A 20,088-nucleotide genomic window follows, 5' to 3' on the forward strand; every position below is an offset into this window, starting at 1 on the left:
TTGTGTTTCCATACAAAATGTAAAAGTTTTTGTTCTAATTCTGTGAAAAATGCCATTGGTAATTTGATAGAGATTGCACTGAATCTGTAGATTACTTTGGGTGGTTTGTTTGTTTGTTTATTTACTGTAAGTCTTTGTTGAGAACATTTATCTTTTTATCTTTCTTTAAATTGGTTGAGGTCCATGCAACTGTAGTAAGCTGCCCTTCTGAACATTCCAGGTAGTGTCCTGTACATGGATGGAGAGAATCAAATTTACTATTAAGCTTTGTGTTCAGCTTAGGGTTTAGGTCTAACTTTAGGGCTACTTGGATCTCTTGGTTGTAAGTGTCTGGGGTACTGGGCAGAGAAAGGGTCTCTGTAGCAAAGAACGGTGTCCTCACTGCTGTGTGGGTACCAGATGAGCAGCTGTTGGGGTGCATGGCATGAATTCACCATCCCTAACTATTCCATAGTAATAACCTTGAATCACAGTCTTTGATAACGGAACAACGAGAGTAATACTTTAGATTTAAAAGCACTGGCTCTTAGAACCCATTGCCTTGTTTTTGTGGTTGCAACTGCAACTACATTGGATGTAGAAAGTGAAATTATACAATGAAAATTGGAGCCATAAGAACAAAAATCTGAATAATGACATGTGAAAGTGAAAGTCACTCAGTCATGTCTGACTCTTTGTGACCCCATAAACTGTTGCCACCAGGCTTATCTGTCCATAGAGTTTTCCAGGCAAGAATACTGGATTGGGTTGCCATTTGCTTCTCCAGGGTATCTTACTGACCCAGGGATTGACCTGGGTCTCCGGCACTGCAGGCAGATTCTTTACCAACTGAACCACCAGGAATGACCTTGAATAATGGCATGACCCTCACCTATATAATACTGTAAAGTGTATCTCAATCCAGTTGGAATTAATAGGATAAATGACAGAAATCATAAGGACCTACAAGAATCAGAAGAGACTAGGAAGAGCTGGCAATAATACACAGAAGAACTGTATATAAAAAATCTTAATGATCTGGATGACCATGATGGTGTGGTCACTCACCTAGAGCCAGACTTCTTGGAGTGTGAAGTCAAGTGGGCCTTTGGAAGCATTACTATGAACAAAGCTAGTGGAGATGATGGAATTCCAGCTGAGTTATTTCAAATCCTAAAAGGTGATGTTGTTGAAGTGCTGCACTCAATATATCAGCAAATTTGGAAAACTCAGCAGTGGCCACGGGACTGGGAAAGGTCAGTTTCATTCCAATCCCCCAGATGGGCAATGCCAAAGAATGTTCAGGCTACCATAAAATTGCACTTTTTCTCATGCTAGTAAGGTTATGCTCAAAATCATTCAAGCAAGGCTTCAACAGTACATGAACTAGAAACTTTGAGATGAACAGGCTAGGTTTATAAAAGGCAGAGGAACCAGAGAACAAACTACCAACATTTGATGGATCATACATAAAGCAAGAGAATTCCAGGAAAACATCTGCTTCATTGACTACACAAAAGCCTTTGATTGTGTGGATCAGTACAAACTGTTGAAAATTCTGAAAGAGATAGGAATGCCAGACCACTTTACCTGTCTCCTGAGAAACCTGTATTCAGGTGAAGAGCAGCAGTCAGTTCCAGACATGGAACAATGGACTGGTTCAAAATTGGAAAGAAATATGACAAGGCTGTATATCGTTACCCTACTTATTTAACTTATATGCAGAATACATTATGTGTAATTCCAGGCTGGATGACTCACAAGCTGGAATCACAATTGCCAGGAGAAATATCAATAACCCTAAATATACAGATGATACCATTCTAATGGCAGAAAGTGAAGAGACTGAGAGTCTATAGTAATAAAATATCCCACTAATAGAAAGAAGAATTGATGTTTTTTAATTGTGGTGCTGGAGAAGACTCTTCAGAGTCCTTTGGACTGCAAGAAGATCAAAGCAGTCAATCCTAAAGGAAATCAGTCCTGAATATTCATTGGAAGAACTGATGCTTAAGCTGAAGCTCCAATACTTTGGATGCCTGACACAAAGAGCCAGCTCATTAGAAACCCTGATGCTGGGAAAGATTAAGAGCCGGAGGAGAAGGGGATGACAGAGGATGAGATGGATGGATGGCATCACCGACTTGATGGACATGAGTTTGAGTGAACTCTGGGAGTTGGTGATGGATAGGGAAGCCTGGTGTGCTGCAATCCACGGCATCGCAAAGAGTCAGACACAACTTAGTGACTGAACAACAACAATATTATTAATGCTTTCTAAATTCATAATATTTTTAAAAATTTACTTTCTCATTTGGCTCCACTGGGTCTTAGTTGGGACATGTGGGATCTTCAGTCTCAGTTGTGACAGGCAGGACTTTAGTTTCAGCATGTGAGCTCTCAGTTGTGGGATGTGGAATCTAGTTCCCTGACCAGTGGTCAAACCTAAGCCCCCTGATTGGAAGCTTGGATTCTTCTTAGTTAGTGGACCACCAGGGAAGTCCCTCATAGTGGGTTTTTTTTTTTAACTGTATTATTCTCTCAATCAACAGAAGTAATATTATGAGTAATACTATCACTACATGCAAATGATTTAAATGTTATAAAGGAGTCTTTTCAGTATGAGATATGAAATAGAAAACTAAAAATGACCTGTATTGCAAAGGGAACTCTAGTTGATACTCTGTAATGACATATATGGGAAAAATAACTTTAAAAGAGTGGATTATATATATATATATATATATATATATATATATATAGCTAATTCACATTACTCTACACCTGAAACTAACATAGCTTTGTAAATCAACTATACTCCTGTAAAACTCATAAAAATAAAGGAACTTTCTTTGTAAAGTGACAGAAGGAACTGTGTGAGGGGTTGAGAAGGAGACTGACTTTATTCCTCTTCTTCCTCACTTAGGTTTGAATCCTGAGCAGGTTGGCCTGGTGCTGTCTCTTACCCTCACACTCATGGGGATGTTCCAGTGGTGCATCAGGCAAAGTGCCGAAGTGGAGAATATGGTGATGATTATCTTTCCTTTCTTAGCATTTTCAAAGCTCCTTGCTGTTAAATGTCATAAAAGCAATTCTTATGTAAAATAGTAAAACTATTATTTTTTACATCATTCTTAACAAAGTTTAACATTCTTCTTCACTGCTTAAAGTTAATGTAAAATAAAATACATATATATCTTTTCTTAGTTTTACGTGTGCCATGTCAGAAGGTTTTATATTCGTCACAAGCTGTCCTCAAATACAATGAATGTCTCTGTAGGAGGGAGGTTCTGAAATCCTGGAGAGAAGCTAATTTCTTAGAAGCTTGTTTATCTTTGTTTCTTAATAGATTATTCCTCATATTTTGTAACGGAGAAGGCAATGGCACCCCACTCCAGTACTCTTGCCTGGAAAATCCCATGGATGGAGAAGCCTGGTGGGCTACAGTCCATGGGGTCGCTAAGAGTCGGACACGACTGAGCGACTTCACTTTCACTCTTTGGTTTCATGCATTGGAGAAGGAAATGGCAACCCACTCCAGTGTTCTTGCCTGGAGAATCCCAGAGACAGGGAAGCCTGGTTGGGCTGCCATCTATGGGGTCGCACAGAGTCGGACACGACTGAAGCGACTTAACAGCAGCATCAGCAGCATATTTTGTAAAATAAAGAATTCAGTTTTTTGAGGTTTATGTAATGAATATGCTCCCTTCTTCTGCCCCTCCCCCATTTTATCACTTATTCATGTATGTGTTGAACACCTGAATTTTCTGGTGGCCCTTCTTTCTGGTAGGATAAGCTCCCTCTCAGAAAGTGCTCTCAAAGATGTGGAGTCATGGTTGTTTAGGAGGCCTTGGTCAATATGTAAATTATGCACTTTTGAATATTTGCAGTTTCTCCTAAAGGGAGAAAAGCAATAAAAATGAAATCTTTCCACTTCTCTCTTCCAATAGAATAGAAAATGATTAATAATTAAATGGAGGTTTGTTATCTGTAACATCCAGTTCTGTTATCTGTAACACATGGCCCTTCTATAGCCACACATTACTGATTGGTGTCCATAAATATTCTATTCTTTGACAAAATGCTCTTGTTTTTCATTCAGGTATGAAAAGTGGATCAGTAAAATCTTACCATTCATTTCTCTAATTCTTTTGGTGTTAATGTAAAGTTGAAGGAAGCGGCTGTAAGTAAAAGTATTGAAGATGCCGAACAAATTTGCAAATCATCCAAGGCCTCATGAAACTCCTGTTTCTGTCCTTTGTGAATGCTAAGACCTGGGATATTCTGAACTATATAAAATCAGATATAAAGATAAAAAAAGCAAAATGTCTCATTTATAGTCTCTGAACATCCATAAACAAGACTCTGATATTAACTCATGTGATGTCATATGTATTTCAGATGATTTCAGTAGAAAGGGGGATTGAATATAGAGACCTTGAGAAAGAAGCACCCTGGGAACTTGAGTATCGTCCACCGCCATCCTGGCCCCATAGAGGAGAGATTGAGTTTAATATTAACTTCAGGTACAGCTTGGATGGACGTCTGGTATTGAAGAAACTGAGAGCACCCACTGACCCAAGAGAAAAGGTTAGTTTAAGCCGTTTGCCTCTAAAATCCAGCTAAAGTTTTAGCGCCACATCTGCTCTTGGTTTCCTTGCCAGTGTGTTGGGGTTGGGGAGGGGGGCGCGGGGGAGGGCTCTTTGTACCTCATGGATGCAGATTAGATCAGTGATATGTAGGTAAATCTTTCTTGGAATCTGACCACGGAATGGGGATACAAGCATTTTTTATCCCTTGCCTGTATTGTGAACTCCCACATGGTGGTTGGTGGGCCCTGGGCTCCTGGGCTCAATTTTAACCTGATCCAGGACATGATATGTGACACCTGATTATTCATACAAAGTCTGAGAAGTGAGTCCTAGCTCCCTATCCCTAATTCTCCAGTATCTCCTTTCCATCTTTTCTTCTTTGTATTTCTGAAATCTTCTCTTCCTCCCACGGTGCCCTCTGTTTGCAACCTGCTGCTCTCTCTCTTGGTCTTTTCTGTAGACTTGTCCTCCTACACATCCACGCTGAGCTGCCATCCCCCTGCCCTCCCCCGACAGACTGCTCCTTTCTTGAGCACAGATCTGATCCTTATTGGGCTGGGAGAGCTGCTGCTGAAACCAGTGCACAGCCCCAAGTCCACTCCAGCAGGGCCATGGGGTGAGCTCGTTGTTACTAGAGTGGAGCCCAGAATCATGACTCAGTCAGGGGTGAGGAACCAGGGCCTCTGATGGAGGCAGGACCTAGAGATTTGCTCAGAGTCAAAAGCAAATTGAACAGAGCAGGGAAGATCCACATGGGAGATGGCAGAGAGACTTGTGACCTGAACCGGCCAGTGTCCATGTCTGCTGTGATGTTCCTTTATACTCAACTTGAGGCCCTTGGCCTGGACCAAGGCAGAGTCTTGAAGAAGAAAATAAACCAAAGCATACAAGTTTGTAGGAAGCTCTTCCCCACCTCCCTCTGCAGCCAGAATGTCTCCTGACTAACACACACTGCTACATTCTGGTTGTGTGTAGGTTCTCCCAAAGCATCACATCCACCAAGCTTCCAGTGTGCAGTCTGCTCTCTGCCTCAGAGACCTTTCCCTCTATCATCTGGATGGTGAAAGTCTCCTTATTTTCTGAGTTGACTCTAATGCATCTTCGAGGCCCTCAATTCTTCCTTAATGTCTTATATACTCTTTGAAGGTAGTATTCACAGGACAACTATGTTCAAAGCAGCCAAAAGTTGGAAGGAACTAATCCTTACATTGAAATATCCAGTGTTTAAAAGGAGGGACATTCTGACCTATACTCTGATGCTTGGAGGGATTGGGGGCAAGAGGAGAAAGGGACGACAGAGGATGAGATGGTTGGATGGCATCACTGACTCGATGGACGTGAGTCTGAGTGAGCTCCGGGAGTTGGTGATGGACAGGGAGGCCTGGTGTGCTGCGATTCATGGTGTCGCAAAGAGTCGGACACGACTGAGCGACTGATCTGATCTGATAGCTAAACCTTGACAACATCTTGCTAAATGAAATGTCAGACACGAAAGGAACAAATATTCTGATTCTGCTTATGTGAGGTGGTGAAATTCTACGAATTTGACACAGAGCGGTCAAATTCAGGAAAACAGGAAATAGAATGGTGGTCTCCAGGGACTTGGGGAGTGGCAACGGAGAGTTGTTTGTTTAATGGTTATAGAATTTCAGTTTTATGATGCAAAAAAAAAAAAAATTCTCAAGCTTGGTTGCACAGCATGTGAATGTACTGAACATTAAACCATCCACTTAAAAATGGTTAAGTAGTTAAATTTTATGTCATGTGAACTTTATCGTAATTAAAATGTAAGATAACATCTGTGTCGTGCTTTGTAATTTGCAGTCTGCATCTCATGGTACCTTGAGGCTTTTTAAAATCAAGGGGCATCTTATTTTCATGTTTATTCCCTAGAAAGTGGCATTCTGCAGGGCATAGAGAGGGTGCCGAGGAACTACTGTCTGCAAGGATGAGTAACACACAGGTGTGAGCAGCTAGTAACCAGAACATACACACAAGACAACTGCATGAACAACTGAAAGAACTGCTCTTTAACTCTTTCCACCACAACCCCCAGTGGACTATAGCTGTAATTTAATGAATGATATCCTTGTAACATGAAAATACACATTCAACTTATTGCCAAAATGATACCCATGGAGCAGCTTCAGTTAGTTGCAACACTAAAGGTGACTCATAATTATTTCCAGTTCCATCGTAGTTCAGGAAGAAGCTGAGGACTGTTTTGTTGGGACAACATTAATCACAGCTCTTGATACAATCCTGTCCCTGAGAGCACTGTAGGTGATGTTAGCATACTCTCAGACAATGTGTCTGTCAGATTTCCTGTTGTAAATGTGACTCTGTTAATTTGTACTTGTCTTAATTTTCCCCAAAGCCATAAAATAGGAATTATTTAAGAAACTCTGCAGTATGACTTATGAACATAATAGATTCTATTCTTCTTTCTTAAAAACTGCAAATCATAGGATTATTGAGATTCCAAAATGTTTGAGGGCAAATTGAATTTGGAAACTGAATTAAAGACTGTGGTAGCTTGGCTTTTGATCTCTGACTTGGTCTATTCCCAGTATCACAGATCAGTTCAGTCATTCAGTTGTGTCCAACTCTTTGTGACCCCATGGACTGCAGCACCAGGCCTCCCTGTCCATTACCAACTCCCGGAGCTTGCTCATACTCATGTCCTTCAAGTTGGTGATGGCATCCAACCATTTCATCCTCTGTCATCCCCGTCTGGCTTAACGTTAGCTTCATTTCTGTGTTTGGAGATAATACCCTTGCAGTGTGTTCAGGAAGTGATTCTACTCCACCTGTGAACATCCCGCGTTCCCTCTCCTGCTAACCTGTCCCACCCCGTCACTCTGGGTCACCCCTTTGGTGTTGAGTTTGATTGAAAGAGGCTGCTGCAGGGGATGTGGGAGTGAGCCCGCCCAGCAGAAATGGGGCTTTATTCTCTTTCTATTGTTTCCTCTGCTGTCCTGATTCCTGAAAGTTAGAGTCAATAGGAGAATGTAGTAGTTACTACATAGAATTCTAACTCATGGAATAAATAGCAAGTAAAAATAAAGACCCCAAATGAGGTAAATAGCACCTTAATCTTCCCGGTTAGATTCTGAACACTGGTTGCAATTTTCATTTAGATGGTTTTGTGGTTGATTTAATGATTTTAGAGTTCTGGGACATTTTAAAACATTTTTCCAAATCTCGAGATAGAATGGTTTTGGTTATTTTTTTCTTGCTCAGAGCTCTTACTTCTATAATACACTTTTAGAAATGCTTACTAGACCTTGCTGTAATGTGCAAAGATATTAGTTTCCTACATTTTCTCCTTTTTTACATAGTATCTCCTCAGCAACCCCTCTCCTCACTCCCAGATTATCCCACTTCCCTTGTTGACTTTCTAATTGCTTATGACTCAGACTGTGGTGTCAGGGCCAGCAGCTCCTACATCTCCTGGAGCTTTCTAGAAATGCAGAGTCTCAGGCCCACCCAGACCTTTTGACTCATTTGAACAAGACCTTCTGGTAAATTCCTTTCTCTCCCATAGGCATTTCTGATGAGTGATAACCTGTGATTTCTATTAAGCATCCTTTGACAGGTTAAAATTGAACTCAAGAGTTACCCAAGTCCCTGCTATGACTGAGCATGAGGCTCTAGAAAGTTCTGTGCCACTTCCCCTATAGATTTACTTACTTTCATATTCTGCAAATTGCACTTATACTTTATAATTCAACTCTGTGTGATTCCACTGCATTTCTTTGTATCCTCTCAGTGGAGTCTGTCTTCATCACGGGCAGTTTTCATCCTGCTGTCTGTCCTTCCCCACACCAGCCTCCTGCAGGGACTGGAAGGATTTCCCACAGGCTCAGCCCCTGTCTGGACCTGGAGTTAGAGACAGCCCTGCACAACAGTGTATGTGTGGCTCTTTCACCACCTGATGGGATCAAAAATGAGTCTTGCTCCTCAAGCAAGGCAGGTCTGTTTGGTTTGTCTCCTGGGGAACCATTGCCCCACTTAGCTGCAGGTTTCTCTTCCAGCCCACCTGGGGTGCTGGTTCTTCCTGCTGAGACCCAGCCCACCTGACCTCACATACTCTCTCTGCTCAGTGATGTCATCCCTCTTGTCCCACTCACCGTGTTATATGTACCCATGTCCACATCATACTTCAACTCTCTGGCCAAAGGATGTCTATGGTAGGCCTGTTCCTTTAACTGCAGGTACACCTCTCCCCACTTTCTCTGTTCTAGCTACACAGAGACATGATAAGACACCAGGCCATCCAGGTTTAAGGAGTTTAGCAACAGAATGGAAAAGAGGCCAACAGATGTGGGTTTGAGTCTCATCCTATGATTTAATGGACTCTGAAATTTCAGGCAGACTAATTAAGCCTCAGTCTTCTTTTGGAAAAATGGAATTGATAGGACCTAACCTGTAGGGTTGTTGTATGACTTAAACAAGATAAGACATGTAAAGTACCCAGCACGGGGATCAGAGTAAATGCTTGACCAGTGATGGTTGTAGTTTTTATACTGTATAAAATGACTATTAACACTTACACGGTGGAAGTTGTTGTCTGTCCCATGAGAATAAGGTGTTGGGCATTTGAAATTGTATTTATGGCTGTAGGATCCATCTGCCATATTTCTCTTTGTCCAACTTATATGTCTAAATAATATGGTGATAGATTTTCCATAAATTCTCTGGCCTGATTAAAAATCTCAGCTTCCTGCAGAAGCTTCTTTGTCTCAGGGCTCCACAGGGAATACAAATAAGAAAAAGTCAAGTCTAATACAGATCCTGCTGTCAACATATACAGGCCAGTTGAAGAAACAAGAAAATGGCTATATTAGTTTTGTAAGCTAGAAGGTGGTCAGAATTTTTATAGAAGTTTATGAAAACATAATACAACATCTGTTAGTATTGGGATAAGCACACATAGGGGACAGGGAGAGCATTTCTGAAGTATCAGTCATGTGAGACAGACTTAGTGATGTATGGTCAGGGCTTCAGCAGGTGGAAATGCATGTGAAAGGCATTCTGGGAGGTGAGCCCAACATGAGCAAAGGCACGATGCCCTGATCCAGTGAATGAAGAACCAGGTACCTGCAAGGCATTCAGGGAAAAGAACTACCAGGTGTGTAACACACATTTTTACATTCGACTCTCACAACTACCTAGTGATGCCAAGGAAGCTGACTCAAGTACATGAAGGATGGAGAGGTCAGTGGGGACAGTTTTGTAGAAGAGATATCCTGGGGTGGAGTGACACAGAGCTGACCTTTGGGGGTTTAATCTGAGAAGTGAGAGCATGTGGACCCAAGTGGTCAAGTGCGAGGGGCAGAGAGCCAGGAGCTGTTGTGTTTCCAGTAAGACGTCCTGGGAAATTGACTCCACTTTTCAAAATCAAACTGATGTCAATTAAAACAAAGCTATAACACCCAGGTTTGTGAATGTGCAGGGAAACAGGTGGAAGTTGAAAATGGTATCATTTTTCTGGAGGACTATGTTGGTAATATTTAACAGCTTTCTTTTAAAATGTACATACCTTATTCTCAGCAATTCCACATCTGAGAATTTATCTGAGGAAAATAATTAAGATTGGTTGCAAAATTTAGCTTCAAGTATATTTGACACAGAATTATTTATGATAGCAAAATATTAGAGATTGGCTAAATATCTACCAGTAGGAGTTTGTTAAATAAATGACCACATATACTCTAATACTATGTAGCCATTTAAAATTAATATTTTTATGAAACTCTAAATGAAGATACATTATAACAGTATGTTCATACTAATCCTATTTTGTTTAAATATATGAATTTTATCTTTAAGAATACATAACACAAGTCTGGAAAATAAAAACATCAACATCTTAAGATTGGTTTTATCAGACTTCTAGCATACATCTTGTCTTTATTTACTTTTCAAATTCATTTGCACTGATTATGATTAAGAAAAGAGTTTGTTTTATTTTGCTTTTTAAAAGATAATGCATCCTGACTCTCAGGTGGTGCATGTGGGCCTTAAAATGAGGGTTTGAGCCCTGAAACATTGCAAGAGTAGAGTTTTCAGGGCTTGGCAGCATGCTGGACTCAGGGAAAGCTGGAAGGAAGGTGGACAGTTGTACCAATGAGTCTGGGAAAGAAGTAGAGTGGATAAATCAGAGGAAGTGGCTGTTTTGTGTGGGGCATTAGATGTTGATCATGTCAAGTTTGGTGTGTGAAGAAAGACCCAGGAACAAGTGCCTAACAAATTGGTGTGGTCGTCAAAGATGAACCCTGGCCTGGTTCCCTGCACATTCACAAACCTGGGATTTATAGCTTCATTTTATTGGACATCAGTTTAATTTAAAAAAATGGAATCATTTTTCCATTGACATCTTGCTGAAGACACAACAGCTCCTGACTCCCTGTCTTACACTTCCCATTCTGATCCAAGTGGTAGTAAAAACAGAAAGGAGCTGTTACAAAGCAGCTAAAATAAGACTTTTTCCAAGTGTCTTTGGTGTTAGGAATGTAAACTTACTGATACTGGTGACACTGTCCATGTGGAATTGGTAAAACCCATTGGTGACCCAGATAAGACATTCAGATTATGTTAATAGCTTTAATGATTTAACTGTAGAAATAGCCAGAACCAGGTTTTCCTTTTTTTTTTTTTTTCCTTTGTTGGAGGGGATGTGTGGCCACACAGCATGTGGGATCTTAGTTCCCTACGAGGGACTGAACCCATGTCCCCTGCAGTGGAAGCTCAGAATCTTAACCACTGGACTGCCTATGAAGTCCCTTGTTTCTTATTATTCTCCTCACTGGAGTTTGCAGCTCACAGTCCTGTGGTCCCAAGTGGCCCTCAATGCCCCTACATATCTCAGCCCATTTATCCAAAGTCTACAAATGTTCCCATTTGCACAGATGGATCAGTGTCAGTAGAGCTGATAACATGGGAACATACACACATTCTCATGGATACAGTTGTCACCTGTGTCTTAATGTGTGTTGATTTACATATGAGAACACCCAGACAGACAGACACATATTTTTATTGTGCTTCACAGATAATGCTGCTTTTTTTTTTCTTTTTAACAAACTGAACATTTATGACAACTCAGTGTTGAACAAGTACACTGGCACCATTTTCCCTACAGTATTTGCTAACTTCATGTCTCTGTCACTGTTTGGTAATTCTCACAATATTTCAAGCCATTTTATCATTATTATATTTGTCTTTCTGATCTGTGATCAGTGTTTTTTTACTGTTACTACCCAATAAAGGCTTAGATGATGGTTAGCATCCTTTTAGCAGTCAGTATTTGAAAATTAAAGTATGAATATTGTTTTTCATACATAATGCTATTGTGCAGTAAGTAAACTACAACACAGTATAAACATAATTTTTTACAAAATAATTTTATTTATTTATTTTTGGCTGAGCTGAGTCTTTGTTGCTGCTCTGGTTTTTTGTCTAGTTGCAATGAATGAGGGGTCACTAGTTGCAGTGAGCAGCTCTCTAGTTGCTGTGCACAGGCTTCTAACTGCGGTGGCTTCTCTTGTCGTGGCTTCCGGGTCTAGGGCGTGTGGGCTTCAGTAGTTGTGGTGCACCTTCTTAGTTGCTCTGTAGCATGTGGGGTCTTCCCGGATTAGGGATTGAACCCATGTCTCCTTCACTGATGCATATTAGTCACTCAGTCGTGTCCAGCTCCATTGTGACCCCATGGATTGTAGCCTGCCAGGCTCCTCTGTCCATGAAATTCTCCAGGCAAGAATACTGGAGTGGGTTGCTATTTCCTTTTCTGGGAGATCTTCCACACTCAGGGATCAAACCTGAGTCTCCTGCATTGACAGGTGTGTTCTTTACAACTGAGCCACCAGAAAAACCCCAGTCTTACCATTAGTGCACTGAATTTCTCTCTGCTTTTGTTTTAATGACTAGACTGACACTTGACATGTATCTTTCCAAGGTGCAATTGCAAGTATTAATTTGTTTATAAAATACCTTTTGAACTGCTCCAGTGAAAAGTCCGATATAAGTAGCAAATGTTGTGTTGATGTTGACTGTGTTATGTGCATTTTGTCTACTGTCCTCTGTCTTATAAGACACTGAGATCTGCATTTTATAATTTTAAGATATTTCAAGATATAATATAATTAAGATATTTAATATTAGGAAGTTTTTTAGTTTTTTTACCAAAGAATAATTCTTAAATAATAGGCCCTTGAAAAAGTGAATACTTGCTTACATATAATACTGCTGACTTTACTTGTTGATTTCTCCATAAAATTATTCACATAATTCCTAAGGCTGTAGGAATAAAGCTAATTTAAAGGCTGACTTCTTATGGACCACTTAGGAGATCACTGGCCTTTCACTGCCAGCAGATTGTCATTTTTAACTCTTCTTGGAACTAGGGGGCTCTCAACCAGGGGACAGTTGTCAGTGTCTGAAATTTTTGGTTGCCACAGTTTATTTAGGGAGTGCTACTGGTATCTAGTGGGTCGAGTTCAAGGCTACTGCTAAACATCCTACAATACACAGGACATACTCTTCCCCCAAGAATGCATTATCTGGCCCATAATGTCAACAGTGCATGACTGAGAAACTTATAGACTACTCTTTATATAGAACTTTTAAAATTCATCATCAATAACCAGCATTTCTCCAGGTTTATTGTATTTTGTTAATTCTTACTCTCTCCTGGACCTCTTTACAGCTTGGCATTGTAGGAAGAACAGGGGCTGGAAAAAGTTCCCTCATCGCTGCCCTTTTTAGATTGTCAGAACCTGAAGGTGGTATTCGGATAGATGGGATCTGGACAACCGATATTGGACTTCATGATTTAAGGAAGAAAATGTCAGTTGCACCTCAGGTATGCACTCACATGTTCTTTTCATAAGCCACCTAAGTTTACTTATTTTTTATTTTTATTTTTTTCAAATTAAATGAAAGGGTTAATCCTTTTTACCCCTAATAGAGCATATTTTTAGCAGTAGGTATTTTCAACAGATACTTTCATCATATAGTAGGTTTTGTTTCTTTGTTTATTCATTAGTTTTGTGTGCATGTGATTTAATAATGTACTGAGATGGATTTCTGGACTCAAACTTCCTCAGGTTCCACAATTTTATCCACTCATAACCACATAATTCTGAAAACAAAAGGATAAATTGTTTGTTTAGCGCTGGAGAGGTTCCTATAGGGAAATGCAAATTTTAAGTGTCTTCCAGATAGAGCTTTGCCATAGGAAATGAAGACGTCTTTTCAAAGTTGATTATGTCCCTGGAGGGTGTTCTGTGAAACTGTGGGGCTTTGAGAATTGCAAAGTGTATGGATGCTATGGGGAGACTTTGACAAATCAGCTATTAATACACAATTTTCTCCAGTCAGTCAGTACAGAATAGTGAGGAAGAGAAAGGGACTTGGAATTCCATCTCTGTGCTCCTCAGTTTTCTCTGTCTTATAAGGCAGCTAACAATACCAACCCTTCGAGCTGTTCTGAGGGCAAAATAGGTCAGTGCATGGTATTGAGTGCTTCACGTTGAGACCCAATGTATGTCTGCTGTGATGGTGGAGCATTAATTGACCGTTTCTCCCTCAGCTCTGATTCTGTTTTCTTTTCTTCTGCTTCTTAAAGAAGTATGCCTTTCAGAGAGTGTGTTGGAAATTGAATTATATGCACATAGAAGCTCCTATCTTTCCTTGTGATTTATCCACTCAACATACTTTAGTGACTATTTACTGAGCAATTACCACCCTCCAAGTATACTGTTGTTCAGTTGCCCAGTCATGTCTGACTTTGCGACCCCATGGACCTCACCATCTCCCAGAGTTTGCCCAAGTTCATGTCCATTTCGTATGGTGATGCCATCCAGCCATTTCACCCTCTGTTGCCCTCTTCTGCTTTCACTCTTTCCCAGCATCAGGGTCTTTTCCAATGAGTCAGCTGTTTGCATCAGGTGACCAAAATATTGGAGTTCAGCTTCAGCATCAGTCCTTCCAGTGAGTATTCAGGGGTGATTCCTCTAAGATTGACTGGTTTGATCTCCTTGCAGTCCAAAGGACTCTCAAGCGTCTTCTCCAACACCACAGTTCAAAAGCATCAATTCTTTGGTGCTCTGCTTTCTTTATGGTACAGCTCTGACAACCATACATGACCACTGGGAAGACCATAACTTTGACTAGACAGACCTTTGTCGGCAAAGTGATGCCTTTGCTTTTTAACACACTGTCCAGATTTGCCATAGCTTTCTTGCCAAGAAGCAGTCATTCCCTAATTTCATGGCTGTAGTCACCATCCACAGTGATTTTAAAGTCCAATAAGAGGAAATCTGTCACTGCTTCCACCTTTTCCCTTTCTATAGGCCATGAAGTGATGGGGCTGGAAGTTGTGATCTTAGTTTTATTAATATTTATTTTTAAGCTGGCCTTTTCACTCTTCTCCTTCACTCTCATCATGAGGTTCTTTAGTTCCTCTTCTCTTTCTGCCATTAGAGTGGTATCATCCAAATATCTGAAGTTGTTGATGTTTCTCCTGTCAGTCTTGATTCCAGCTGAAACTCATCCATCCTGGCATTTCCCATGATGTTCTCATCATATGAGTTAAATAAACATGGTGACAATAAACAGCCTTGTTGTACTCCTTTGTCAATCCTAAACCCGTCAGTTGTTCCATGCAGCATTCTAACTGTTGCTTCTCGACCTGTATACAGGTTTCTTAAGAGACAAGTAAGATGGCCTGGTATTCCCATCTCTTTAAGAATTTTCCACAATTTGTTATGATCACACAGTCAAAGGTTTTAGTATAGTCAATGAAACAGAGGTAGATGTTTTTCTGGAATTCCTTTGCTTTCTCTATGATCCAGCAAATGTTGGCAGTTTGATCTCTGGTTCCTCTGCTTTTTCTAAACCCAGCTTGGACATCTGGAAGTTCTTGCTTCATGTAACGCTGCAGCCCAGCATGAAGAATTTTGAGCATAAACTTATTAGCATGGAAGATGAGTGCAATTGTCCAGTAGTTTGAATACTCTTTAGTACTGCTCTTCTTGGGAATTGGGAATGAGAATTGACTTTTTCCAGTCCTGTGGCCACTGCTGGGTTTTCCAAATTTGCTGACATACTGAGTGTAGCACTTTAATAGTATGATCTTTGTGTGTGTGTGTGTGTGTGTCTGTGTGTGTGTGTAATAAAGTTTTATTAAACTATAAAGGAGAAGGAAATGGCAACCCACTCCAGTGTTCTTGCCTGGAGAATCCCAGGGACGGCAGAGCCTGGTGGGCTGCTGTCTCTGGGGTCGCACAGCGTCGGACACGACTGAAGCGACTTAGCAGCAGCAGTGACTATATAACATCCAGCTGAAGACTAGCCAGGGGGGTACTCTTTCTGCGCCCTTCTGATGCCTATGTCAGAAGCTTTCTCTGTCTCCTTTATAGTTTAATAGCATGATCTTTTAGGATTTTAATAGTTCTCCTGGAATTCCATCACCTCCACTAGCTTTGTTTGTGCCTGCCAAGTCGCTTCAGTCATGTCTGACTCTCTGCAGATCCTATGGACTGTAGCCCTCTAGGCTATGGTCCATGGGATTCTCCAGGCAAGAATTCTGGAGTGGGTTGCCATGCCCTCCTCCAGGAGATCTTCCCAACTCGGGGATCAAACCCATGTCCCTTAAGTCTCCTGCATTGCCAGGAGACAAGTGGATTCTTGTGGAAGACATAAGTGGATTCTTTACCACTAGCGCTGCCCACGAAGCCCAGCTTTGTTCATAGTGATGCCTTCTAAGGCCCATTTGACTTCACACTCCAGAATGCCTGGCTCTGGGAGAGTGACCACAGCATGGTGATTATCTGTGTTATTAAGGTCCTTTCTGTACAGTTCTTCTGTGAATTCATCTCTTCTTGATCTCTTCTGCTTCAGTTAGGCCTTCACCATTTCTGTCCTTGATTGTGTCCAGGTATATAGCCAAGGGCAATGTAGGCCAGGTGTCCTGATCATCCATCCTGCCCTCTGTTTTGACAGATTTGCTGCTTTGTTTTGTTTTAATTGTGAGGTTTTATTTTTGTACTCCATGATCATGTACTTATCAAACAAAGCTCAGGAAAACACCCTCTTGAGGTGGGAAACAGAGAAGAGATGAGACACAAAGATCCAGGGGATTGTGCTTCCTGGATTGTGAGTGTAATGTGCCCTGAAATGCCTGTTTATTAGGAAGCATTTCAGCATGGCACCCAAAGGGAGGGAGAACGTGGGCTTGGGCCTTATGACTGAGTACAGCTGTTGCTACCTACCGGTGGCCTCTAAAATGCCTGGAATTACTCTAAGTACTCTTGTTTTTTTCTAATTAATTTATTTTTAATTGAAGGATAATTGCTTTGCAATATTGTTTTGGTTTCTGCCGTATATCAACATGGATCAGCCATAGGTATACATATGTCCCTCCCTCTTGAACCTCCTTCCTACCTCCCACCTCATACCACCCCTCTAGGTTATCACAGAGCACTGAATTTGAGCTCCTTGCATCATACAGCAAATTTCCACGGGCTATCTAATTTTACATATGGTAATGTGTATGTCTAAGTACTTTTGAAACCAAGATATAGCTTTACAGACTACAGTGAAATGCCACCTTGCATCCCTTAAGACATCTATCATAAAAGAAAAATGAAAGGGACAAAGAAAGAAAATGGGTTGGCAGTATCGGCAAGGATATAGAGAAATTAGAATCCTTGTTTGCTGTTGGTAGGAATATAAGACATTGCAACCACTGTGGAAAACAAGTTAGTCATTTCTTGAAAAAATTAAAGATAGAATTATATGATCTAGCAATTCTGCTTTGGAGTATAAACCCAAAAGAATTGAAAGAAAGATCTTAAAGTGATACCTGTATGTGCATGTTCATAACAGCATTATTCTTAGTAGCAAAATGGTGGAGGCACCCAAAGGTCCATTGACGGATGAATCAATAAACAAAATGTAGTGCATATGTGTGTACAACGGAGTATTATTCAGCCTTAGAAACAAAGGAAATTCTGACTTGTGCTATAACACAGATGAACCTTGAGGGAATTAAGTGAAATAAGCCAGTTAAAAAGGACAAACACTGTATGATTCTACTAATATAAGGTACCTAGAGTACTAAATTCATGGAGACAGGAAGTAGAATGGTGGGCACCAGGAGCTGCTGGGAGTGGACAGTTGTTGTTTAATGGGTACGGAGTTTCGGTTCTTAAAGATGAAAGAAGTTCTGTGGCTGGATGATAGTGATTGCTGTACAACAGTGTAAATGTATTTATTACCACTAAACTGTGCACTTACAGGTGGTCAAGCTAGTAAATTTCATGTGTATTTTACCACAATTAAAAATTTTTTTCAAAGGTATCCCTTTCAGGAAAAATGGAAAGAGCTTTTTAGCACATTCAGTCTCCTTTCAAGTTGATATATGGCAAAACCAATACAATATTATAAGGTAATTAACCTCCAATTAAAATAAATAAACATATTAAAAAAGAAATGACTGTATATATTACATGATAATAATAAAAATAAATTTACCATCAAAAAAAAAAAAATAAAAGTTCCTTCTGGCTATTAGATTCATGACTTGTAGTTACAGTAGAAAATAAGTGAGTTTAGATTCCCAAGTTTTGTGTTTTGATGGTACTCATCTCTTAAATGGCCAAATGAGATTCAGTTAGTAGAAATAAAGGGCATGTCTGTAAAGTCTTTTCATTTCCTTTGATGCAAAGCTTTATAAACACGCCCTGCCTTATTTTTAAGCTTCTTAATTGGAAAAAGTTGTATGCTTGTGTACATAAAATAGATCAATAAATAAATAACTTTAGAAGATCCTTGGCTCTGCCAGTAATGTTTGGAAGCACATCTGAGCAAAGACTAAACATGACTTTGCATCAACATCATTTGGTTCTGTTCTGTTCTGTTGATTTCCACCCTTCCTTTGAGCATGTTCAATGTACACACTCCAGAGAGCATCCTTACAAAATAGTGCCAAGCTTTGTATACATGTAGACTCCTCTTTATATGTCTTTGTCTCCAAGGTACAATATTGGTTGATAAAAGAGGGAGTATCTGTAGAGAACTTGCAATGTGCAAAGGTTTCCAGGAAATCATTCCAGAGGCAGCCAGGGATAAAATATTTGTGTAGACCGAGTGTCAACGTGACCCAACAATTGTATTCCTGCTCTGCCTCAAAGGACTTTGGGGCCTGATGACATCACCCAGCTTCCAGACTTCAGTGTCCTCATCTTTAAACCAGGTCTGGGAATCATTGCCGCACAGATTTGTTGTGAAGATATATCTGGGCTTCCCAAGTGGTGCTAGTGGTACAGGACCTGCCTGCCAATGCAGGAGACAGAAGACATGCAGGTTCAATCCCTGTGTCAGGAAGATCTGCTGGACGAGGGCACGGCAACTCACTCCAGTATTCTTGACTGGAAATCCCTTGGACAGAGGAGCCTGGTGGGCCACAGTCCATGGGGTCGCAAAGAGTCTGACACGACTGAAGCGACTTAGCACACACAACTGGGTGAGATAAGGTTTGTGCCCATGTCTGGTTCTTGGGAATGCTCAGTCATCAGGAACTGTTATTATTCTTAATGATTGGGTTACTGGCCTTTGAATATTATTTCTGCTTAAGTAAAAAGAGTAATACTTTCTGGAATGACTTTATTCTTTAATTTTTCTTATGTGTTCATGGTGCTTGGTGATTTTCTTTATATTTACTGTTTACAGTATAAAGTAACTTGTTTATATACATATAAATAGTAGAGCAAATAAACAAAAATCAAAAAAACACAATAGGAATTTGGGGTAAGGAATGTATCTAACATTGTATCTAATGTTTCCATCAAAAGCAAGAAGAGAGAATAACACTGTTTTGTACTTTGATTTCATGTTCCCCTCCTAGCAGCTTCTTTCCTGACCACAACCTTGTACACATTGTTACTTACCAGTTCTCCACCAAGACCTCTGGCCTTTTTCTCAGCCCTCCCCACATTCTTGGCTATTTTCTTCCTCTCCTTGAGGATCTCCTTGAGGATACAAAAATCTATCTCTCGTTTCTGCTCCTCTGTGCTTATTACAGTCCCTGACAAGTTACATGAGTACTGATAAGAATTCCTAATATTTTTGAAATCATTAACATATTTTAACCCCTTATCCTACCATTTCCTGCTTAACCCTCACAATTCTGTTGTTATCTTTACCTGACAGATTTAAAAACTGAGGCCCGGGGGGCTTGTCCCACTTATCAAGTAAGGAGCCGAGCCAGGAGTCAGATTTTGTGTGTGTCTGATTATTTTTTCACAGTGTTTCAATTGTACAGCAAAATAGTAGTGTGTATTTATTAAGCACAGATTTTTAACTTATCCTCCTTTTTGGTAACAATTAGTTTGTTTTCTATATTTTTAATCTGTTTCTGTGTTGTAAATAAGTTCATTTCTATCATTTTTTCATTTTTTTAAGATTCCACATATAAGTGATCTCATATGATATTTGTCTTTCTCTGCTT

The 20,088-nt window shown here is 40.3% G+C and overlaps 1 protein-coding gene across 1 annotated transcript in view; it reads left to right on the forward strand.

Moving 5' to 3' along the window:
* The window catches only part of LOC113888455 (multidrug resistance-associated protein 4-like), a 161,846-nt gene that overhangs the window by 102,392 nt on the left and 39,366 nt on the right, over positions 1-20,088 (forward strand). Inside the window, 3 exon segments of the mRNA XM_027535578.1 lie at positions 2,906-3,006; positions 4,381-4,569; positions 13,282-13,437. Coding sequence (XP_027391379.1) covers positions 2,906-3,006; positions 4,381-4,569; positions 13,282-13,437 — 446 coding nt within the window.

Source organism: Bos indicus x Bos taurus, unplaced genomic scaffold (assembly GCF_003369695.1).
Source record: "Bos indicus x Bos taurus breed Angus x Brahman F1 hybrid unplaced genomic scaffold, Bos_hybrid_MaternalHap_v2.0 SuperScaffold_100147, whole genome shotgun sequence".
NCBI classification, from domain to species: Eukaryota; Metazoa; Chordata; class Mammalia; order Artiodactyla; family Bovidae; genus Bos; species Bos indicus x Bos taurus.